Raw genomic sequence first — 25,563 nt, forward strand, 5'->3', positions numbered from 1 at the left:
GCCGGGTCGGACACGTCCGGCCGGCGCGAGGGAATTTTAGGGTTTCGTGGGGGAGGAGAGATCCGAAAAACGGGGGGGGCTATATATAGGCATAAGTGGAGCTAGGAGAGTCCAAATGAGGTGCGGTTTTCGGCCACGCGATCATGATCGAACGCTCTAGGACATGGAGCAGAGTTTGGTGGGTTTTGGGCCAAATTGAAGGGGTGTTGGGCTGCAACACACACGAGGCCTTTTCGGTCCCTCGGTTAACCGTTGGAGTATCAAACGAAGTCCAAATGATACGAAACTTGACAGGCGGTCTACCGGTAGTAAACCAAGGCCGCTTGGCAAGTCTCGGTCCAATCCGGAAATGTTTAATCCCCACACATGAAAGAAAGCTAGAAATGACCACCGGAGGAGAACGAAGCGCCGGAATGCAAAACGGACAACGGGGAAAATGCTCGAATGCATGAGATGAACACGTATGCAAATGCAATGCCCATGATGACATGATATGAGATGCATGACAACGAAAAACAACACACGGAGACAAAGACCCAAACCCGAGAAATAAATATAACTTAACACCGGAAACGGCAAGAGTTGGAGTACAAATTGGGAAAGTTATATCCGGGGCGTTACATATGGATGAAGCAAACCCTCAAGGACTACGGCATCAATATGAAGAACGTGCCACTCTACTGTGACAATGAGAGTGCCAGCAAGATTGCTCATAACCTAGTTCAGCACTCAAAGACAAAGCACATCCGGATTCGTCATCATTTTCTTCGAGATCATGTGTTGAAGGGCGACATCTCTATTGAGCATGTGAAGACTGAAGAACAGCTAGCCGATATCTTCACAAAGCCCTTGGATGAGAAGAGATTTAGCAAGTTGCGGTGTGATCTAAATATCTTAGAATATTCAAATGTCCTTTGAAAAGGACACACATCCTAACACCTATGCAAACTAATGACTTAGATGTGCAACACACGAAGTGATGTTTTTCCTCATTCAGTGAAGACTAACCCTCTAAGTGTGAAGAAATTAACGAAAAATTTGATTCTCAGAGCCCTACGACAATTGTACGCGACATCTGAAATCATCATTCTTATACGGTGGGTTACGCCACCAACAAAAGTTGAAAATCTTCAATTTGAGTTTTTCTTCAGTTTTGAAATTCCTCAGTTGTTCAAATTCTTCAACTTTGCATAGTCTTCACTCTTTTTGATTGTGTTCTTCATTGGCTTTATATATATTTGAGTTTTAGTCCTCTACGGCATTCACTTATTGCTAATTCTTCAAGTTGACTTTTCTGCTAAGTGAATGTGATCGGACCCTTCCCCCTCTATGCTAACCTCAACTCAGTCTGTTCACAAATTCTTCATGTGCGTTCTATTTGAAACCCGTTCAAAATCTTCATTGTGTCCTTGTCAGCTGAAGAATTTGCGAACGAAACATTAAAAAATTTATATCTCAATTTTCGGATTTTGCCGCTCAAACCATTCCACATTCCACGATGTGATTATTCTATTCACCCACGATCTCACATGATCTCCACCTCACTGTACGTGGGTGACACATGTCGCTAGGATGAGAAGGGTCAGGTGCATGTTCGTCCAATTTCCTCGGGCGAGCGGGTTTTCACCTCGGCTATAAATACCCTCACCCTCCTCAGACTACGTTTACCCCGCTCGACCTCACTCCCCTCGCTCGAGCTCTCAGACCTAGCGCCGCCACTACTTCCATCGTCGCCGATGAGGAAGAGCTTCACTGCCTCGACCTCATCGCCGTCGTACTCACGCTGGCTGCTGAAATCTTCACTACGCCGCCGCCGTAGCTGTCTTCCACTACCGAGTTAGGGCATGGAAGATCTGAATGGACGAACTTCCCATCTACACTTCCCAGATCATCGTGTTCTTCGTCAAGGGTAAATAAAATCTATTTTTACTGCCCTTGTTGATTCTGATGATTTTCACAAAATCTTCAAAAGGTGTTTATTCTTCAACTTCCCCACTAGTTAAACACCTCACATGCATTTGTTCTTGATCTATTTCTCTAAGCAATATTTTTATTCAAGATTCCTTAATTGTGTGGATTTCTCAATCTATACAACTCTGGAACCTAAGTCAAAGACCGCTTAGTGAAATTCCTCAAGACACTCCTGGTCAAATTCCTCAAACTTGTTCTTTTTTTGAAAAACTTCTGAGAACGCATGTGATCTCTCCAAATTCTTCGCACCTATACTCTGTTCACAGGTACTCATGTCCGTTGCTGAATAACTAGGTTCTCATCAACTTAACTCATTTGCAACATTCCTCGAAGAAAAATTGCATACCTCTTCAGAGAACTCTGTTGTTCAAATTCCTTAGCTGAAGAAAATGGCTGATGGCAAGAGACCTCAGAAGGGAGGAAAGAGACTTGAAGTAAACACAGCATTTGAGATCCCTGATGACATCTATGCAGGGTACTGCACTCCAACTAAAGAAACGAAGAGTGAGCGCAAAGTGCACATTCAGAGGATAGAGATGAGATGGGCACGGGAATGGAGGGAGTACAGATATGTCACTCCTAAGTACATGAAGAAATTTTACACCCTCCTTGCCCAAGACCTCCGTTGGCACCTAGCCAAATTGCTGATCCCACTAGCCTCAAGCGCGTTGAGGACTATCCCGATGAATGGGCCAAGCAGCAAGCAAAATTGGCGAAAATGGCCAAGGAAGCAGTGAAGAAATTCAATGATGATTCTGCTGCTGCCGCTGTTGAGGCCTGTGCTAGCAAGCCTAAGAAGGATATGCCCAAGAAGCCGGCGCACAAGCCCAGTTACTCAGCTGCAATGCCCTCATGGCCAAGCTCGTCAAAGCCCTCACGGAATATTCCTCAAGCAACTCCAGTCCCCACAGCTACAAAATCTTCAGCTGCTGCCGCCAAGTCCTCAGCACCTGCGCACCTCGCCTCGTGCCAAAGGACCACTCACATCTCAATTGCTTCAGGAGCCTCTGCAAGTTCTTCAGCTCCTCTGTAGTCCTCGGTAGGCCCAACTTTGCTGAAGACAAAGGCCAGTGCTGGACGAGGCACAAGGTCAAGTCCTCACAAGAAGCAGGTTGCCTTCCATGTACCGTCTAGTGAAGACGAAGCTGATGATGAGGAATTAGAAGAAATCATCAGAGACAGACAGCAACGGGCTGCTAGAGCCAAAGGCACCGATGTGCCTCTTCTGTTGGATCCCAAGCTGATCCTAGACTTCATTGATCTCTGGCACGAGGACCCCAACACTCCTATGCCTGATTTCAAACTCACACCTGGCCAGAATCACATGTTGACAGCCTTCATAGGCGAAGAAAAATGGAAGTTTGAGAAGGCCGGGAAGCTAAAGAAGGCTCGGTACAAGAAAGAGCATCTTCTGAAGAAGAACATTGTCAAAATGACAATTGATGAACTTGTGACCATGCAAGTTGAGATCAAAGCACTCGGTGATGAATTTGACGTATACCGTGCAGATTGGCTGGGAGCCAAGGTCAGATTCGTCAGCATGGCGAAGGGATTCACCTCAAATGTTGCAGCCACAACGCAACATGAAATTCCTCAGGCTGAAGCATCTGCTCAGCCTACTGAAGAACATGCCAGCACTGCTGATGAAAATCAGGTTGCTGAAGAAAATGAAAGGACCAGGGCTGATGAAGACATTCCAGCCACTGAAGAAACTGCTTGGGCAATCTCTAGGCGCCTGAAGAACAAGCCAGACCTATTGAAGCATCTGCTACAGTGCCTGAAGAGACTGACCAAGCCAAGACAACTGCGTCAGTTGTGCATGAAGAAACTAAACCGACTTCCGCTGGTCCTCCTGCACCAACAAGGATCAACCTTCCTTCTACATCAGAAGCAAAGAAAGTGATGGCTGCGGAGCGAGCAGCTGTGAAGAAAAGGAAAGCATCTGCTGCCTCAGAGTCTTCAACTCCAAAGAAAGTGAAGACTTTGACAAGCTCCTATGAAAATCCCATAGATGATGTTCCTCTATCAAGCATGCCATCAAAGGAGATTGTTCCCTTTGGTGAGGAATATGTGATTCCCAATGAATCAGATGAAGAAGATCCTTCTGCTGCTTCGACATCCCTTCAACTCCACTGGTTTCTTCGCCCATGCCTCAGTTCACTGCTGAAGAGGTCGGCGTTGAAGAAATAGATGAGGAAGATGAAGACGTGGACATTGGGTGTACCACTCCAATTCTGAATGATGACTACTGGGAAAGTCATCACCCCAATTCACCACTGTTCACCCTTCTGCAATAGATTCCTCAGTCCCCTGTCCAGACTGAAGATATCCACACAGGCTCTGAAGAACACCATGCATCTCTCCTCACTAATCCTAAAGAAGTTCCAGCCACTAGCGCTGATGAAAATGTTGCTGTAGAAATGGAGGCCAAGGCTGCTAAAGAAATTGACACTGAAATTCCTCAGCCTGTGGCTCCAGAGACTGATTCAAGAGGCTGTGACGACTTCAACAGTTAATCTTCAGCCCAAGCCTCAGAATCCTCACTCCAAGAAGTAGAAGTTCAAGGATGATGACTTCTTTGTTGAGCGCATATTCTTCACATACTATAATCCATATGAATCTGCAAGACTTAGACACAAGCGCTTATGGACCGCAAGTCAAATGAACTTCTATTCCTCACTGTTGTTCGATAAAGACAAGATCTTTGACCATGAGCAAATTCCTCATGTGGACATGGAGTCGCTGCCCTGCTTCATCCCAGTCCTCAGTGTTCTTCATGACGCTGGACTGCTCAACCTCTGCACCGACATCTGCGACTAGAATGAGGAACTCATTCTTCAGTTCTATGCCACGTTGCACATCACTGGCAACGTTGAAGATGTGAACTCATGGGTGCTGGACTGGATGACTAAAAATTCTCACTACAAAGCACCGGCCTCTGAATTGCTTCGTGTCATCCCAGTTAGTCCTCCTACTGAAGGTGCAAGGCGCATCTATGATGAACCTGAACTTTCAAATCATCTGATGCAAGTGCTCATGAAGCCACTGAAGGCGGGCCAAGCTCCCAGAACCAAATTCCACGTTAAAGAACTGCTCTATGTGCCACCGACAATATACAGGATATTGACCAAAACCCTCAGTCCAATCAAGGGCCACAACTTTGATGATGAATAAGTTGTTGGCATCATGAAGAATCTGCTTTTCAAGGAACTGCTCGTCAAGTCCTCTCTATCGTGGTGACAACGGACCCTGGGCCTCATTTTTAAGCATTGCAATACCGTTTTTGTGCCCGTTTACTATTTGCTACCTTGTTGTTTTTATTTATTCAGATTATAAAAATATATTTCTACCATCAATATTACACTTTTATCACCATCTCTTTGCCGAACTAGTGCACCTATACAATTTGCCATTGTATTGGGTGTGTTGGGGACACAAGAGATTTCTTGTATTTGGTTGTAGGGTTGTTAGAGAAAGACCATCTTCATCCTACACCTCCCACGGATTGATAAACCTTAGGTCATCCACTTGAGGGAAAATTGCTACTGTCCTACAAAACTCTACGCTTAGAGGCCCAACACGAGTCTACAAGAATAAAGTTGTGTAGTAGACATCAATCATCCCATAACTAACTCATTAGTCACATTGCTTGCAAGGCTTATAGTGATGTGCATTACTGAGAGGGCCCAGAGATACCTCTCCGATACTCGGAGTGACAAATCCTAATCTTGATCTATGCCAACCCAACAAACACCTTCGGAGACACCTGTAGAGCATCTTTATAATCACCCGGTTACATTGTGACGTTTGATAGCACACAAGTTGTTCCTCGGTATTCGGGAGTTGCATAATCTCATAGTCAGAGGAATATGTGTAAGTCATGAAGAAAGCAATAGCAATAAAACTTAACAATCATTATGCTAAGATAACGGATGGTTCTTGTCCATCACATCATTCTCCTAATGATGTGATCCCGTTCATCAAATGACAACACATGTCTATGGTCAGGAAACTTAACCATCTTTGATTAACGAGCTAGTCTAGTAGAGGCATACTAGGGACACTTTGTTTTGTCTATGTATTCACACATGTACTTAGTTTTCGATTAATACAATTCTAGCATGAATAATAAACATTTATCATGGTATATAAGTAAATATAAATAACAACTTTATTATTGCCTCTAGGGCATATTTCCTTCTAAAACTATCATCAATAGGCAGTGGGTCATCAAGAACATTTTCTATTCTAGACAAGTTATCTGCTACAGGATTTTCAGCTCCTTTTCTATCAACAATATGCAAATCAAACTCTTGTAGTAAAAGAACCCACCAAATTAGTCTAGGTTTAGCATCTTTCTTTTTCATAAGATATTTAATAGCAGCATGATCTGTGTGAATAGTAACTTTAGAATCAACAATATAAGGCCTGAACTTATCAGATGCAAACATAACTGCGAAAAATTCTTTCTCAGTAGTAGCATAATTTCTTTGAGCACTATCCAAGGTCTTACTAGCATAATGAATAATATTCAATTTCTTATCAACTCTTTGACCTAGAACAACACCAATAGCATAATCACTAGCATCACATATAATTTCAAAGGGCAGGTTCCAATCTGGTGGTTGAACAATGGGTGCAGAAATTAAGGCTTTCTTAAGTATTTCAAAGGCTTCTACGCAATCATCATCATGAACAAATGGAACATATTTTGCAAAAGATTGGTAAGAGGCCTAGAAATTTTAGAGAAGTCATTTATGAACCTTCTATAGAAACCAGCATGACCACGGAAACTTCCTATACCTTTGATATCTTTAGGACATGGCATCTTATCAATTGCATCAACTTTAGCTTTATCTACCTCAATACCTCTTTCAGAAATTTTATGCCCAAGGACTACACCTTTATTCACCATAAAGTGGCACTTCTCTCAGTTCAAGACAAGATTAGTCTTTTCACATCTCTGCAAAACTCAGTCAAGGTTGCTTAAGCAATCATCAAAAGAGGTTCTGTAAACGGAAAAATTATCCATGAATACCTCAATAATCTTTTCACAAAAATTAGAGAATATAGCAGTCATACATCTTTGAAAGGTAGTAGGTGCATTGCATAAATCAAAAGGCATACGTCTATAAGCATAAGTTCCATAAGGGGAAGTAAAAGTAGTCTTTTCTTGATCTTCTTTCGACATGGGTATTTGAGGAAAACCAAAATATCCATCGAGGAAACAAAAGTGTGTATGCTTAGATAGCCTTTCTAACATTTGATCAACAAAAGGCAAGGGGTAATGATCTTTTGTAGTAGCTTTATTTAATTTTCTGAAATCAATTACCATACTATAACCAGTTACAATTCTTTGTGGGATAACTTCATTTTTATCATTAGGAACAACAGTAATGCCTCCTTTCTTAGGAACACAATGAATAGGACTTACCATCTACTATCGGCTATAGGATAAATTATACCTGCCTCCAGAAGTTTTAATATTTTAGTTCTTACCACATCCTTCATTTTAGGACTCAAACGATGTTGATGATCAACCACTAGTTTAGCATCAGGCTCCATATTAATCTTGTGCTAGCATAAAGTGGGACTAATGCCTTTAAGATCATCAATATTATATCCAATAGCACCATGGTGCTTCCTGAGAGTTTTAAGTAGTCTCTTTTCTTCATTCTCTAAAAGGTTAGTGATAACCCACAAGTATAGGGGATCAATTGTAGCCTCTTTCAATAAGTAAGAGTGTCGAACCCAACGAGGAGATAATGGTAGAACAAATATTCCCTCAAGTTCTATCGACCACCGGTACAACTCTACGCACGCTTAACGTTCGCTTTACCTAGAACAAGTATGAAATTAGAAGTACTTTGTAGATGTTGTAGGCTAGGTTTGCAAGATAATAAAGAGCATGTAAATAAAATCTAGGGACTGTTTAGATAAAGAAACAACTAAATTAGTTTTTGTAGAGAGCTTTTTGTCACGAGAAAGTTATTGGTCCCTAGGCAATCAATAACTAGACCGGTAATTATTATTGCAATTTTAGATGAGGGAGAGGCATAAGCTAACATACTTTCTCTTCTTGGATCATATGCACTTATGATTGGAACTCTAGCAAGCATCCGCAACTACTAAAGATCATTAAGGTAAAACTCAACCATAGCATTAAAGTATCAAGTCCTCTTTATTCCCATACGCCATAACCTACTTATCTGTGTTTGTGTTTCTATCACTCACGCAACGCACAATAAGCAAACCATGAACATATTGCAAATCCTACAGCAGGGATCCCTCACGCTTGCGCGACACGGAGAGCACCATAGGATAGCACCAATAATAAAACATGCAACTCAAACCGATCACGATCATCAATCAACCCATAGGACAAAACGGATCTACTGAAACATCATAGGATAGCCATACATCATTGGGAAATAATATATGGCGTTGAGCACCATGTTCAAGTAGAGATTACAGCGGGGATAAGAGGTGTTAGACCGCTGCATAGAGAGGAGAGATTTGGTGATGACGGCGGCGAAGTTGTTGGTGTAGATTGCGGCCACGATGATGGTCCCGGCGGCGTTCTGGCGCCACCGGGAGAGAGGGGGAGAGAGAGCCCCCCTTCTTCTTCTTCCTTGACCTTCCCCCTATATGGGAGAAGGGTTTCCCCTCTGGTCCTTGGCTTCCATGGCGGTGGAGGGGCAGGAGCCCCTCCGAGATTGGATCTCTCTCTCTCTCTGTGTGTGTTTCCTTCTATTTCTGCGTTCCCAGATTCTGGCCTTTCACCGTTCCTTAAATTCCCGGAGATCCGTAACTCCGGTTGGGCTGGAATTTTAACATGATTTTTATCCGGATATTAGCTTTCTTGCACCAGACGAAGGGCACCAACCGCCTTACGGAGTGGCCACAAGGACCAGGGACGCGCCCTACCCTCTAGGGCGCGCCCTCTATCCTTGTGGGCCCCTCGGGCATCGTCTTGCATTGATTATTTTTTCTCAAAAATCACATATATTCCAAGAAAAATTTCCGTAAGTTTTTATCCCGTTTGGACTCCGTTTGATATGGATTTTCTGCGAAACAAAAAACATGCAACAAAAAGGAACTGGCACTAGGCACTGGATCAATATGTTAGTCTCAAAAAATAGTATAAAAAGTTGCCAAAAGTATGTAAAAGTTGTAGAATATTGGCATGGAACAATCAAAAATTATAGATACGATGGAGACATATTAGTTAGCATTTATAATAACAGGATATGTCTTATTTTCATCAAGATAAGCATATTTTTAGTGTATCAGACAGTTTCTTTAATTCGAACACAGGGTCACTCTTAGGTGGAAGAGGATCTCCCAAAGTTTCAACAAGCAAATTGTGTTTAAGGATACGCGGTTGTCTAAAGAATATTTCATTTCTCTCCTTCATATGCATATCATTTTCATGTTATAGCAGATATTTTTCTAGAGGACCAGTAGGGGGAATAGCAATAGAAGCAAGACCAAAAATTTCATCTTTATTAGGAAGTTATTTATCATAAGTTTGTCTATAAAACTTAGAAAAATTAAATTCATGCGAAACATCACCAAAATTAACACTACCCGTTTCCCTAGTACAATCAATCTTAGCATTAACCATATTCAAGAAGGGTATACCAAATATAATGGGACAAAAATCACCTTGTGGCGATCCAAGAACTAAAAAATCATTAGGGTATTTAACCTTACCACACAAGACTTCAACATCTCTAACAATTCCAAGTGGTGAAATAGTATCTCTATTTGCAAGCTTAATAGTAACATCAATATATTCTATCTCAGCAGGTGCAATATCATTCATGACTTCTTCATATAAATTAAATGAAATAGCACTTACGCTAGCACCCATATCACATAAACCATGATAACAATGATCTCCAATTTTAACAGAAACAACAGGCATGCCAACAACAGGTTTGTTTTTAGCAGATGTATCGTGCTTAGCAATCCTAGTTGCTTCCTCACAGAAATATATGACATGTCCATCAATATTATCAACCAAAAGATCTTTGATCATTGCAGCATTAGGTTCCACTCTAATTTGTTCGGAGGGTTTAAGTGATTTAGTATTACTATTATTAACCATAGTTTTAGCTTCAGCATGTTCTTTAATCCTACAGGGAAAGGAGGTTTCTCAATATAAGAAGTAGGCATAACTGGATGAACATTATAAACGATTGTTTCATCATTAGCTATAACAGGTTCCTCACAATTTTCTTAAATAGGTGGATGAAATTTAAACCACTTCTCCTTAGGGAGATCAACATGAGCAAAAAAATGATTCACAAAAGGTAGCAGATATCTCAGAGCAACATTAGGTTCCACTCTAATTTGTTCAGAGTACTAAAATTATGAAAAACATCTGTTCCCATAAAGATTTAACACAAACAAACTCAAGATTTATACCTGACTCTTTACCTTTGTCGATTTCCCAATCTTCGGAGTTGGTTTAATTCTTTCCATAAGATCCCATTGGAATTCAATAGTTTTCTTCATAAAGGAACCAGTAGTAGAAGTATCGAGTATGGATTGATCATTATGAGAAAGTCGAGCATAAAAGTTTTGAATAATTATCTCTCTTGAGAGCTCATGATTGGGGCATGTGTGCATCATATATTTAAGCCTCCACCAAGCTTGAGCGATACTTTCTCCTTAATGAGGCCAAAACTTATATATGTAATTCCGATCACAATGAACCAAATGCATAGGATAAAACTTTTGATGAAATTCTAGCTTCAACCGGTTCCAATCCCATGTTCCAGTATCATCCAATAGCCTATACCATGTCAATGCCTTTCCCCCCAAAGATAAAGGGAATACCTTCTTCTTAACTCCACCCTTGGGTAAACTTGCAAGCTTAAAAAATCCACAAGTTTTATCTATATATATCAAGTGCATATCAGGATGTATTGTTCCATCATAGGATTAGCTAGCAGTTTCTCCAACATACCTGAAGGAATCTCATAATAAATATTTTTAGTAGGTTCAGTAGGTTGTGGGGCAATTCTTATTACTTCCGGTCGAGGTGAAGATACCCCGACAAGCCGCTCAAACGATTATTTTCCATAGTGACAAGTGACCATAAATTTCAGCACATAATAAAAATGTTTCCTTACCAAATTCCACTTGCAAAAGGCGCTTACTCCCCGGTAACGGTGCCAGAAAAGAGTCTTGATGACCCACAAGTATAGGCGATCAATCATAGTCCTTTTGATAGTAATATTGTCGAACCCAGCGAGGAGAAGAAGGAAATAATAAGCTGTTTGCAGCAAGGTATTCTTTGCAAGTACTAAAAGTAGCGGTAACAGATAGTTTTGTAGGAAGGTAATTCGTAACAAGTAAAAAGTAGCAATGGTAACAAAGTGCAGCAAGGTGGCACAATCCTTTTTATAGCAAAGGACAATCCAGAATCTTATAGTAAGCAAAGCGTCCTCGAGGACACATGGGAATTGTCATCTAGTCATGTTCATCATGTTTAGTTGATTCACTTTCGCTACTTTGGTAATTTGATATGTGGGTGGATCGATGCTAGGGTGTGTTCTTACTTGAACAAGCAACCCTCTTATGATTAACCCCTCTCATAAGCATTCACAACTACGAAAGAAGAATTAAGATAAATATAATCGTAGCATGAAACATATGGATCCAAATCAGCCCTTTACGAAATAACGCATAAACTAGGATTTAAGCTTTTATCACTCTCGCTGCCCATCATCAACTTATTACTCCACAATGCCTTCCCTTAGGCCCAAGTATGGTGATGTGTCATGTAGTCGATGTTCACATCACACAACTAAAGGAATAAGAACATACATATCATCAAAACATCGAACGAATATCAACTTCACATGATTACTTATAACAAGACTTCTCTCATGTCCTCAAGAACAAAAGTAACTACTCACAAATCTTATTCATGTTCAAGATCATAGGTGTATTGAATATGCTTGAGGATCTGAACATTTAATCTTCCACCAAATAAACCAACTAGCATCAACTACAAAACATAATCAACATTACTAGCAACTCACAGATACCTGAGGTTTTGGGACAAAAATTGAATACAAGAGATGAACTAGGGTTTGAGAGGAGATGGTGTTGGTAAAGACATTGATGTGTGCAGGCAGCCCCTTCACTCTCATCCTCCACAATCATGTTGTGCAAGATTACACAACATGTCATGAGCTGTCAGAGTGACTCCGGTTTGCATATCATTGCAGCTCCACAAACAATACTATAATGAACTTGGCGCACTCTGAATGCCCTCTTCACATTCTTTCTAGCACCTTCTTGCATTTTTGCAAAGAGATATTTGTTTCTTGCCATGGTGATCGAATATAGTCTTCACAAGCGCCGCTCATTGAGGATAGATATCATCAGCAAGGTAGTGCCCCATGTTGTAGTTGTGCCTATTGACGCGATGTAGTTGCACGCTGGAGTTTCCCCATCACAAAGTCTCTTGAATAAAGGAGATTGTTGGAGCACATTTATGTCATTGTTAGAACCATACGTGCCAAATAAAGTCTACCAAATTCACATGTCCTTCGATGACACTGTTTCAAGTATGATGGTGGCCTCTTTGGTGTGACCTCGGTAATATTGTGCATACCTTTGGCAGCTCTTCCATTGCTAATGTATGCAATCAACTGAGCCAAGCATACCTGAAAAACCTCTTGTCGCTCCAATTGTTGGCAACCCTTCTGTGTCCTCGACATTTGGTTCTCTCAAGTACTCCGCTCCGAACACCTTCACCACGGTGCGTACAAATTGCACCATGGTATTCAGGCATGTGGTCTATCCTGTCTGGATTTCAGCATCAATGGCATCTACGGCCTTGCCATAAGCAAGCATCCTGATAGCAGCCGTGCATTTCTGCAGAGGTGAGACGGAAAGTTGTCACAGCAGTCCTTCTTCAGATTGAAGTAGTCATCAACCTCCCCCATGGCATTCACTACGAGCAAGAACAAATCTCTACTCATCAGGAAGCGATGTCGAAAGGAGCCTTTGTGGTAAGTTGGGTCCGGTTTGAAGTAGTCCTTGTAGAGAACTTTTGTGCCAGCGATCCTATTCCAGGGAGCCACTCTCTGCCCTTTATTGAATCCTTGAAGTTTTAACACATGCTCCTCTAGCTTCTCCAATTCTTTTTGAATGTTGATCATCATCATCATCACTTTGGCATCTTGGCCGTCTGAATCTGACGAATCAATGAACTCTTTGTATATGAATTGGTCAAGGTCCTTGTTTCCATACTCATCGTCCAACGACGGATCCATCGTTGACCTACAAACGAGCAAAAAATGAAAAAAAAATTGTTCGGGCATTTTATCATACAGTGTGAGGTGTTTGTCTCGAGGAGTTACAAGTACCAGGCGGCGACCTTGTCCGGTGGCGGCACGGTCAGCGGCATTGTGGTTTGGGGATGACAGTGAAGATAGAGTGGCGGCGGAGGTATGGTGGCAGTTGTGTGGATGAGATGGAAAAGAGGATTGGAAGAGGACAAGACAGGCTAGGCCAAGGACGTCTTGAAGAGATTTGGGCAAGGGTCCTTGTCGTCGGTCGGACGTGGCTGATACGTCCGAACATCCTCATATCCGTCTCACATATGGGCCGGGTATAAAGGTGCTGATCAGCCCAAACGTACAGGACCGATTTGAGGTGTGTAGATGAGTGGGAAAAAACTTGATGCTCTAACGAAGTTTCCGCACTTTGCTCCACCAACATTGACGATCCTTTATCGCCGGCAACTCGCCCTCGTACCACCCCTTGCTTTGTTGCTCGTCGATTATGGGGCTTCACCTTGCCATCCACCTCCGGTGTTACTGTGAATCGACCATGACGAGCGAACAAAGCAAGGGACATTGAGCAAACGCTCCTTTATTAAATCTGCGTCGCCACTGAGGTCTAGAATAGGCCATACCAAACCATACACATGCACATTTTCACAGCGGAAAAGAAATGGCAAATTAGGCGCTTTGGCAAAGCAAGGGGAGAAAAAAGCCATACAATGCAAACATCATCACGTCTTTTTAACTCTATAGTTTGGCTATTTAATAAAGGCAATTATTTTATCTCTATGTACAAATCCCACAATGGCACCATGAAGCTGATGTAAAGAAAAGAAGAGAACAATTTCCTGGACAGCGACAAGTATCAGCAGGGGAGAGCAAAATCTGCACAGGGACGGGTCTACTCAAATCCTTAGTTTACACCAAACAAAAACGTTGCTACTTTCTCTTTCGTAGGATCACCACCAAAATTTCATTCCCAAGTAGGACCTACTTAGCCACAGCCTTGCTATGGCTTGCCGCCACCGCACTCTTGCTGCCACTACCACCGGTTTCTTTATCTGCCGCACGCCGTGCCTTGAAGTCCTCGATGGTTCGGAACTCCTCCCTGAGGAGCCTCTCCAACTCTGCATGCTTATTAATGGGGCTGCTATCCTGTTTACGGAAATGATGAAATGCCCTGATCCAGAAGAAAAGTCAGCGACAATGTATGACAAGCAGATAACTGCAAGTTTGGCGATGCAACAAGCCAAATTGTCGTAAATTTATATCTTGTAATTGCACTTTTCAGGGCTCCCTTCATAAGAATTAAAGGGAGCACCTATGATATATCAAGTTCGAATTATACAGTTCACACCAGTTTCCATGTAACAATTTTTAGCAACTATAACATGTGCACGGATAACTGTAAGGTCGTAAATATTGAACTTTGCAACTGATTGTTCATTCACCAATGTTAAACATAGATCCATGCCTATAATATCAGCAAAGGAGAATGTGATGTTGCACTTCATTATCATTTTTTTTCTAGTGTTGCACTTATTCAAATGCAATGCTATTGCATACGCTTTGCATTTGAAGAGGGAGGGGGGGGGGGGGGGGGGGGGGGTTAAGGAGTATTAGTATTAGGTCTAGGTGTCCTATTAGGCTATGTTTCCTTTCCTTGTACCCCAAATCTTGTGTAATATATATATATATAGGGAAAATCCATCCTATCACCCGGTGGTAGTTACCCCACATATCTCATATACTACCATGTGGTACTATATATACTATTTTATTATTTTAAATATGTTCATATACTATATCTAAGATATTTCAAAGCAAGTTACATGAAAAAATTGCATATGAGCCCATAGTTTTTGTTATATTTATGAAATACGTACATATTTGTACGTAAAAAAGAGCATACTCACAAAATGGTACATGCTACCTAAAAATTAGTATATATACAACCTAATCATTGTTATATAGTACATACTACACGTACATATACAACATACAAAACGCAAGTGGTAGTGGTAACTACCACTGCTTGTAGGAAACTGGGCTAGGCAATAGAGATAAGTTGCATCCATAACACCATGTACCACTATTTTTTAAGTCATAAAGATCATTAATACAGACTAGTAACAGAGAAATGTGAACAAACAATAAAGCCGCCAATTACCAGTATTTTTCAAGTCCATAAAGATCACCCTTGTGGTAGAACTCAAGCGTCAGTTGCTCAAAATCTTCATATACATTCCGTTGGAAGTTTTTTTCCAAACCATAACTGCAAAAAGAATTAGGAGGTAACTGATCTGCTCAATAAAGAATGTAATGAATATCAGAAAGGTTTTCTTTTTCAAGTTCTATATTCCATACCTATAAAATCTGAAGAGACACTCAAGTCCATATCTGTAATTTGCTGCTGCATCATCTACTGCAAAGTTCTTAAAATGCTTGTACATATCTTCATTGAAATTATCTCTCAGATAGTATGACCAAAAACGATAGAGCGAATTCATTTCCTGCACGCCATTGGATGCACACAATATGAAAGGAATATTGGAACGTATCTTTTGAGGATAGAACAACAGATGGTACAATATCAATCAAAAGACAACTTTCCAACTTCAAATATAATTAGCAAGCAACAAACATTAACGAGACAGGAGACAATTCACCATATTATCGAAAGAAAAAGAATTAGGAAGGCAATGATTACAGTAGAACATAACTTGACCGGCTTTATACACACTACTGTAGTTGTAAACTACTTTTCTTCAGCCAATAGTTATATTGCAAGAAAATATGAGAGGAAGCTGCACCTCGCTCAAACCGATTCCTAACTTCTTACGTTCAGCAACGCATTTATTCTTGAACTTATTGTACCTTCACAAACAAAGAACAATGGCATCACCATGTGAAACTTAGGATGAATCAATGACATTGATAAATTATTATTTGAAGGAAACTAGAACTTGCAAGCACACCACAAGTTGTTTAGAAACTTACCTTTGTTGCTGGAATTTATTTTTCTCTAGAAGTTGATGGCTAGGGTGCTGAAACGGTGGGAAAGATTTAGGTACTGATCCAATAGGTGAGCTCCCAGTAGGAATTCCATGAGGAGATGAGCTCAGCTTTGAACTCTTATAGCTACTGAACAATAAATAGTCATTCAAATAACCGCAAAATGGGATAAACTGAGGGTAAGGAGGGTTTACTGAAAGAAAACATCCATCGATTATCTAACCTGTGATTTTCCGGAGTAGAACCATAGAAATATCCAATTGAATTGCTTGGGGGGCTTTCTGATACACCACCATAGTGAGATCGACTATTGGGACTATTCGCAAAATTACCAGCAAAGAACCTCTGCTTATGTGAGGTATGTGTCTTTCTATTGCCTTTACTTTGCCGCCTTCGCGGAATAGGTTGTCCAGCTTCCTCAATGCCATTAGTTCCGATGCTACCATGGTTCCCTTTTGCTCCACCAAATTGTTTAGAATCAACATCTGCAGTATCGGCCTGGGAGCTCCTTTGATTATTAGTGTGCCGATCATGTACACTCTGATGTCAGGAGTAACAGCATAATATTAGCATGAGCAGTTCAAAAATAACATGATTTGAAAAAAGTAATTCTATAATAAAATGAGAAAACCAGAATGATAAATCTGATAAGATATAGAAGGATTGTCATACATATCATAACAGAACAGGCTTTCGAGATAAAAAGAAAAACACAAGCACAGGGTACACAGAACTCAGCTCAAGTCTTGTCCCAAACCAGCTTGATTCGAACTGGAAGCTCCAGAACAAGTCTTGTCTTCAAATGTTTATTCGAACACTCAACTCAGTTTCAAACGGTTGTCAATTGAGATGTCAAACTTGCCAACTAATGCTACAACTGAATGCCATTCCAAAATATGAGATAGAAATTACCAATCCAAAATTAAAACATCACATTCTTAAAAACAACTACAATGATATAACATTGCCTTGTTAAATCTAACTGGGTAGTTTTAACACTAAAATTCAATGGTTAAAAAATGTATTAACAAAAGAACAAATAGTTTGATAAATAAATTATTAATATAGTATGCGGTCCTAAAAGGCATTGACTATACCTTGCAAAAAATTAAAATATTAGAAACGGATGAATCGGTTCAATGAATGCTATAGTTACATTTACCACAGAACTGTTAAAATGGACTGGACAACGACAAATACCTAATCAGGACAACTCATCAAAAGTAAGAAGGCTTACATTTTGTATGCCTAAAATAGACCTCATTTACTTGTATAAAAGTGCATTTGCAATAAGTGTGTCGGAGTCGACAGCAACTCTCAAGACAACACAGCATATGCGCTAAAATATTTAATTGGCCCCTAGAATGCAAGTGCGATATCGATGAACAATAAACCAAACATATCACCTCATAATAATATAAGGCGTCATTTATTCTTGATGCTTCCTCTGTTGAAAATGCTTGAGATATACTCGAGCAACTTTTGTCATCCTTTTCTGATCTAGTATCCTGTGAGGTGGAAAAATGAAACAAGATTTCAACGCGGTATTATAAAATAATACTTGCTTAATGTTAGATCATTTATCGATTCCAGGAGATAACAAAACAACATAAAATAGAGGAGTTCAAACAACATAAGAAAATTGAAACTATGGTTGTGCAATCAGAACTTCAGATGCACAATGAAGGGACGCCGGAAGTCATGCTACTATACTAATCACGGATTAGCAGTTGCTATAGGAAAGCTATGATAATTTACCATTCCCCTGCTAGCTATTCTTCGCACAACTAAGCCCCATGGTAGTACTGCCTCCTATCAAAATATAAGACTTTTTTTTACACTACCATAGTGTCACAAAACGTCTTATATTTCAATACAGAGGGAGCATATTTTATTCAGCTTATCAGGTGGGCTGCTTCAGGCTTCCGCTCAAAAAAGAGGTCAGGGTAGATGTGCTGATTCCTATGGAATCGACACATGGGAATCCTTTCCTCTGATACGATGTAGCAGGTTCCTTTGGACTGAACGCAGCAAAGGAAAGAGGAAACCATGGAATCCACAATTCCTCTAGAGTCTCTAGAAATCCTGTGAAGAAAACAAGGCCTTAGCTATATGTTGGTATGGCCCTGGTTAACCCACCGATTAATGGCCGGCCATAAATTCAATTAATCGGCCAATTCGCCGATTAATCCCTACTCCCCTGCCAACCAAGCAGCTACCAGTTACCAATAACCCGAAAATTTCTTATTGAAGTACAAACTGTTTGACTTTGTAATACATAAGTACAGCAAAGTGCTACAAAGTAAGTTCATCAACTTATTGGTTTATGGTTCATCCTTCATAGTGAAGCACTGACAGAGTGATGCATTAGAATGGCATGAAACTAGGGAAGTAAAGGGAACATATCAGGAGCGTAGAATATCTTGAAACCCAACCTGTGTAACAATTATTAGCCGATTCACTTCTTGGTCATCAACAAAAAAATCGTCATCCTCATCATCGACCCTGCTTGAAATAAACATATTGCAAAAGATCATCAATTTCACGCACACAATTCATACGCTATACAGGTACATAAGAGATGATGCATCACGTGAGCAACACACGAATACAAAACAATATCAAAATGATCTGTTGATCTTCTGAAAAGACACCAAGTCTAGGACTCCAAATATGAAAGTTTAACCGTTAACACAAGTATATTCAGAACAGAACATTTTAACTGCTGGGAAAAATTATATAAATGCAACTGAACTACACTATTCGCATTAATGCGCCATCACGGCATTAAAATCTATCATCTGATATTTATTTAGTTCAATCTAAAATTGCTTGCAGCTTAGTCAATTCAAGGTTGGCGACTTTACCTTCAATTTTCACAGGCCAGAGTAATATATATTTTGTTACCATAGATCAATAAAATAGAAGCACGACTATAGCAAGTCATCTACTCTCACAAAGGCATGTGATACACTACTGTTATTATAACTGGACGCTTACATGAATTTAAATTGTTGCTTAGATGGCAACATACATTAAACAATCATAATGCACGAAACGAAATCACAGATCGTATACCATTTAAAGTTCACCTTTTGTGTGAATAGACATCATCACGTGAATGTTCTGCGTGTTCCAATTCCAATTCCTCATCAAGCATGAATGTGCTTTGATCCCCACTGAAGCTAGGGGGGTTACTTGGCAAATCCTTACGGAAACCACTTTCGCTTTGAGAATCAGGTACTTTCATCTTTGTGTTTACTTTCCGAACTTTAACATCACTAGTTCTAACAGCAGCTTCTTGTGTGCGTGAATTACCAGAGAATGTGGAAATGCGCTTAGGCTTTCCGCCAATAGTCATGGCAGACAAGCCTTTATTCAATGAACAGCTATGTGCATCATTAGGTAGTTCTTCATCTGGAACTATTGCCTCAATAGCAGCACCATCTATGTTGCATTTATCATCTTGAGAGTGAGGATGCTTCTTTTGGTCTGAAGAAAAAGAATCATCCTTATTTGAGAAGCCGCCAGTATTGCTCTCACCCATAATATTATCCATACTGGCAGTAGATGATGGACTATGAACAGATGTTGCCCCAGAAGAACAAACCCATTTTGACCAGTCAGAGCGCCTTCTTATCTTGTCATCCTGGCAACAGGAAAGTAGCATCAGACAAGCCAAATTCCAAAGTCAACAAGGGATATGAACAGTAACAGTTCAAACAAACATGGCTACCTGAACTTCTACAAGACTTGAGCTTGCCAATACATCTACTATCAGATGGACATCCGTTGTAATTCTCTTCAGCTGCAAATGAGCCCATGCAAAAACAACCAGTTTTCATAACAAAGTAAAGAAACAAAAATATGATATCTAAAAAAGCAATATATACATAAGAGGGCGTACTCTATTGAAGTCTGCAACTTTTGAAATTGGAACCCAGCCATGTTCATCCATTAAAGATTTCAAGAAATTATCTCGCTCCAGATTAGTATCACTGGAAAAATGCCATAATGAGTCAACAAAACTGTAGAGTACTAGAGTACATGCTAAAAGTACGTTCACCCATCCATGATGTATATCACATAGGTGCAAGATTGATTTATTTAGAGTGTAGCAGTGACGCTTGTATGTATAATGTATAATGACAACGCAACTGTCTGTCAAAGAAAACAAGACTTCATATGGCATTCTGAAAGGCGACATACATACACCGAAACTAAATTACTTAGCAGACACATTAAAATTATATAAAAACCTTATCAGCACATTGCTAAACTCATAAGCCTATTTCTCTGTGTCATGCTTCCTTTGGGGGGAAACCCATGATAGAATAAACAGAAGAAAATAATTACTTACCTAAAATAGTACTCCACTTGAGCTAATATTTTAGCTCTTAGCTCAGTCGCTTCAGGCGATAAAACAGGTTGGGGGGCTGGTTGGTTTTGGACAAAACGAGGTGGACCTCTCATTGCCTCCATGGGTGGAGCAGGCATGTAATAATACATGGGAGGCATAGGCCCTGAGGTAAAAACATTCTCAAACATTAGAACACCAAAAGCTTCAGCATACGAGATACAAAAGGAGATGTTACAGCGAGTACAGCATTACCAGGGTATGATGGTCCATTGAGGTACCCAAGAGTAGGGGGCAGATGTGCCATTGGTCTAACAAAAGCTCTTGGCCCAACGCCATGTGGCATACTTGTGTTTTCTCTCGTACCAAACGTCTGATGATTTTGCCAAGTGTGATTAAAATGGCCACGGCCTTCAACACTAGAATGTGGTCTAGCACCATGAGTACCAACAGCAGGACGCCAAGCATGATGATCTCCTCTCGTTTGTGGAGGCATTGGCCTGTTACCTTCATTGCCACCAACTTGATCTACCGGAACAAAAGGTGGTGTAGCAGATTCGAATCCAGACTTCCCAACATGTGGGTCATGATTTGGGACCGGAACAGCAAAAGGCTGGTATGGATATTCATGTAGCATCACTGGACTTGGGAGAACAGGGTAAAAAATAGGTTGCCCTGGATGTTGATGATACGGCATTGTGGCAGGGTATGGTGGTGCATCATTTGCACCAGGGGGGCGTCTCTTGGGCCCATTTTTATGGTGTGCTTGGTAATTCTTGTTGGGATTTGCATGGCCATCAAACTTGTGCATACGATTAGGCACCTAAAAGAAGTTGAACCCTTTCCATCAGAGTAAATCGGATATGAGTAGTGCAGAAATAATTTATGTAGGAGCTTAGCCAGGAAAACTGAATGCATAGAACAGTGACAGGGTATCTGTCAAAGGCTTCAAATGACAACATAAAGTATATTTTGCTTATTTCTAATAAACCATCTAAGAGGAAGAGTATAAATTTCATTAACGTGCATCAGAACAATTCTTGACAATTTCTATAAATGGAACACCATTCAAGAACTTTCTTGGTTGGGCCAGAGCAGATTCAGAAAATCACCCGCTCATACAATTCAACAATTGAATCATGATACAGGCACCGCCGAGATAAATGGGAAGAGCTTAACTTAACATGGAGTGGTTCCCAAAAGAAACATCCCATAAATAAGTCATTATCTAACTACAGGAGGTGCTTCAGTGGTTCGGTTAGGGAACCTTTCAGACAGGGCACATGTGTGACTGCAGTCCAACAATGAATCGTCACAAACACGATGGCAACATCAGTAGATGGTTCAGCTAGGGAACTGTTCAGACAGTGCCAGTATGGTTGCATTCTATAAAAATTCTAAAAACCAGTATGAATGTACCATGACTACATAAGCAGGAGATAAACAAATCCAATTGCAGAATAGAAAGCGAGCACTAATACTAAGACATGCTGAATGTACCATTCAAACTCTATGATTCATCTATCACCTCGACATCAGGCATAGCAATTGGTATTGATATTCTTACCTCGAGAAAAGCAACAGCTTTTGATTGCCATGGGACGTATGACCTACTACCCTAACAAGTAAAGGTCCAATACGGCAGCAAAAAAAAGGAGACTAACCAGACCAGTTGAGCACAGCCATAAAGTTCATATACTGGTTCTAAAACAGGAAAGCTTTACTCGTTAGTCGTCACCAACAAAACAATGCATACTCATGAAAAGACCACACCAGTCCCATGAAAAGAGAAGGCAACATATATCTACCAAAACAAAATAAGTAACTTTCAGTTCATTCCTTTACTAGCTACACCAAACGCAAAAATTGACCTGATACCAATATGGTACCATAATCATATTGTGAGGGTCAATGTTCCCGTACTAAAAATGCCCATGAAACAAGTTATGAGAGTACATAAACATAGTATAATCTGAGCAAACATATCTCCACACAAACGCCATATTCTACCTGTGATGGAGATGGAGGCGCCTGCTGCACCTCGGGCCCCTTTGGCAGGTCGCCGCCGGCAGCATTGCCCGGCAGAGGCTTCCCCGTGGGCTCCGCCACGACCTTTTGCCGCGCCTCCTCCAGCGCGGGCCACGACTCGGCCCCCATGACCGCTGCCTCACCTGCGACAGGCGGCGGCGTGGTCTTCCTCCACGGCGAGGCGGCGGGGCCAACGCCGCCGCTGGCCCCGCCAACACCCGGATCCGCAATCACCTCGGGTGCCGCCACGGCCCCGCCGCCCGCATTCGGCTCTTCCATCGCCGACACGGAAACGCCCGCCACCTCAAAATAGGCCGCAGGGAGCACAGCAGTTTAGGACTTCAGACCCGTAGCTTCCGCCGCCGCCGCCGACGACGACGAGAGGACGAGAGAGACGAACGAGAAGGTTTCGGATGAGATATTTGGGGAACTTAGCTTAGCCTAGCCTTAGCCAGTTGTGGGAGCAGCCATGGGGCCGCCGCCGCCGCCGCCGTGGTAGGGAGGGTGGTGTAAGGTTTTGGGTGCGGAGGGTGACTAGGGTTTTGGAGTGCGGAGAGCGAGAGCGACAGGATGGGGAGGGGAGAGTGTGCGGGTGCGTGCGTGGAGCGCGTGAGGTAAGAGAGAGAGGAGACGGGCAAAGTTCCGCTAAGGATGGGGACCTGCGGGGGGGATTTGTTTGGGAAAGATTTTATCCGGATTCGGGAGGGGTGGATGGGTTCAGGCCCAGGTGAGGTGACGGGGACTGACTTGAGGGGACACCAACCCTGGGAAAGAGAGGGGGAATGGCTCCGTGACAGACGGCCGCTGCCACGCTTTGTGATGAGCTCTCGGGCGGACTATTCAACAGATGTATTTTTTATTTATTTTTGTTTATTTTCTGCTAAAAAACAAATGTATCTTTTATGCGATGTCTAGGGTTTCAACTTCCCTCGCGGTGGCATCTAGGGTTCCACCAAGTGTCCGTGATTGATCTCTCGTGCATCTTCCCCTCATCCACAGAGACTCGGGCTGACAGAGGGGATAGTGAAAGTGCTAGTTATCGACTAGAGGGGGGTGAATAGGTGATTTTTATGAGAGTTTTCAAAACACGGTGGCTTTGAAGACAAACGATAAAAATGAATCCATTGATATGCAGCGGAAGGTAGACTACATTAGACAAGCCATAGTCAAGTAAACAATAAGGTGAAAGCACGAAGACTATCAGCAGCTAGGTACTATGGATCGGGATGGAAGACAGTACGAAGCCAAACAGTAAACAGTCTTTACTCAGTGAAGTCAATCAGATCATACTGGCAAGCAATGACTTCACGAAGACAAACTGTAAAGTAAAGGGAAGTGAAGGATAGAACCAGTAGCCTGATGAAGACAAGTATTTGGTAGACCAATTCCAGTTGCTGTGACAACTGTACGTCTGGTTAGGGAGACTGAGATTCAACTCAGAAGACCGTGTCTTCACCTTATTCCCCTTGAGCTAAGGACACACAGTCCTCGCCCAATCACTCTGGTAAGTCTTCAAGGTAGACTTCCAAACCTTCACAGACTTCGTTCACCGGCGATCCACAATGACTTTTGGACGCTCAAAACGCGACGCCTAACCGGCTGGAGGATTCACAGTCCTCAAGTGTAATAAGTCTTCAGATCACGCGGACAGAAAGACTTTAGCGATGCCTAACACTCTTTGGCTCTGAGTATTTTGGGCTTTGTCCTCGCAAGGATCTCTCTCTCTCTCTCTCCGTATATATATATACATACATACATATATATACATATATATATATATATATCAAACGCTTTGGAGGTGGGTTGCTCTCAAACGACAAAAACCGTGCACTAACTCTGAGCAGCCACCAATTTATGGTGTAGGGGTGGGCTGTTTATAGCTTGGAGGCAACCCGACCTGATTTGTCCAAAATGACCCTGGGTCACTAAGGAACTGACACGTGTCCAACGGTCAGATTTCAAACACACGCGACAACTTGACTTGGGCTACAAGTAAAGCTGACTTATCCAGCTCTGGATAAGATTTACTCTCATTGTCTCCGCTCGAAAATATAGGATTTGGTTGAGCATCGCATCAATCACTCTGACTTTGTTCACTTGGACCCCCACTTAACAGCACGGTGGTTCCTATGACTCAACAAAGAAGAAAAGGAAACTACGAAACAACTATGTCTTCACACTTCATAGTCTTCATGTGAATGTCTTCTCATGTCATAATCTTCACTGTGAATATCTTCATAGACCACCATTGTCTTCAATGTCTTCATACATTTTTAGGGGTCATCTCTGGTAGGTAAACCGAATCAATATGGGGCTACTACATGTGTTATCCTGCAATTCTCACGAACACATTAGTCCCTCAACCAAGTTTGTCGTCAATACTCGAAAACCAAGTAAGGGTGGCATTAGATGCACTTACAATCTCCCCCTTTTGGTGATTGATGACAAACCGGTTGAAGTTTTCAACGGGGATAAAGATATGTGAAAGTTTAAGGATAAAGATATTGTCTTCATAAGTAGCAAAAGGCTCCCCCTGAAGATGTGCATATAAGTAGTTTTCTTTTGAATGCAAATGCACATGGCATGTTTTACTTGTGAAGATCATCTTTAACTTATGAAGACAATTCATCATGCATATAAAAAGATAACGAAGATAATGACATGCATAATGAAAAATGGACGTCTGCGGAATGGCTTCATGCGGAATTTATCATCGCATCATAAGGTAGCAGAATAAGTAGCAGACGACCATCGAGTTGAAGTGTTACAACTCAAAGAACCAAATGTTTCAAAAAAAAGAGTTGTAAAGACTTAGCAAAATAAAGCAACCACCCATAAGGACCCACTTGAAGACTATCAACTCATAAGCTTCTCCCCTTT

The 25,563-nt window shown here is 41.4% G+C and overlaps 1 protein-coding gene across 2 annotated transcripts; it reads right to left on the reverse strand.

The window, feature by feature from the left end:
• Positions 1-14,019: 14,019 nt before the first annotated feature.
• Positions 14,020-23,350, reverse strand: LARP1A (LA RNA-binding protein). 2 transcript variants are annotated; one of them, XM_048707050.2, is made up of 14 exons: positions 22,666-23,350; positions 20,911-21,478; positions 20,659-20,821; positions 20,206-20,296; positions 20,035-20,106; positions 19,391-19,947; positions 18,734-18,803; positions 17,705-17,806; positions 16,522-16,838; positions 16,284-16,424; positions 16,097-16,160; positions 15,651-15,796; positions 15,454-15,558; positions 14,020-14,463 (listed from the first exon to the last, which is right to left on the reverse strand). In XM_048707050.2, the coding sequence occupies exons 1-14, from the start codon at positions 22,960-22,962 to the stop codon at positions 14,274-14,276; spliced, it is 2,883 nt and encodes a 960-aa protein (XP_048563007.1). In that variant the 5' UTR covers positions 22,963-23,350; the 3' UTR covers positions 14,020-14,273. The 2 variants fall into 2 exon arrangements, with proteins under 2 accessions (XP_048563007.1, XP_048563006.1); XM_048707049.2 differs by having other exon boundaries at positions 16,284-16,427.
• Positions 23,351-25,563: the final 2,213 nt, after the last annotated feature.

The sequence above is a fragment of the Triticum urartu genome, chromosome 3A (genome assembly GCF_056163025.1).
Source record: "Triticum urartu cultivar PI428250 chromosome 3A, HENAU_Tu73, whole genome shotgun sequence".
NCBI lineage: Eukaryota > Viridiplantae > Streptophyta > Magnoliopsida > Poales > Poaceae > Triticum > Triticum urartu.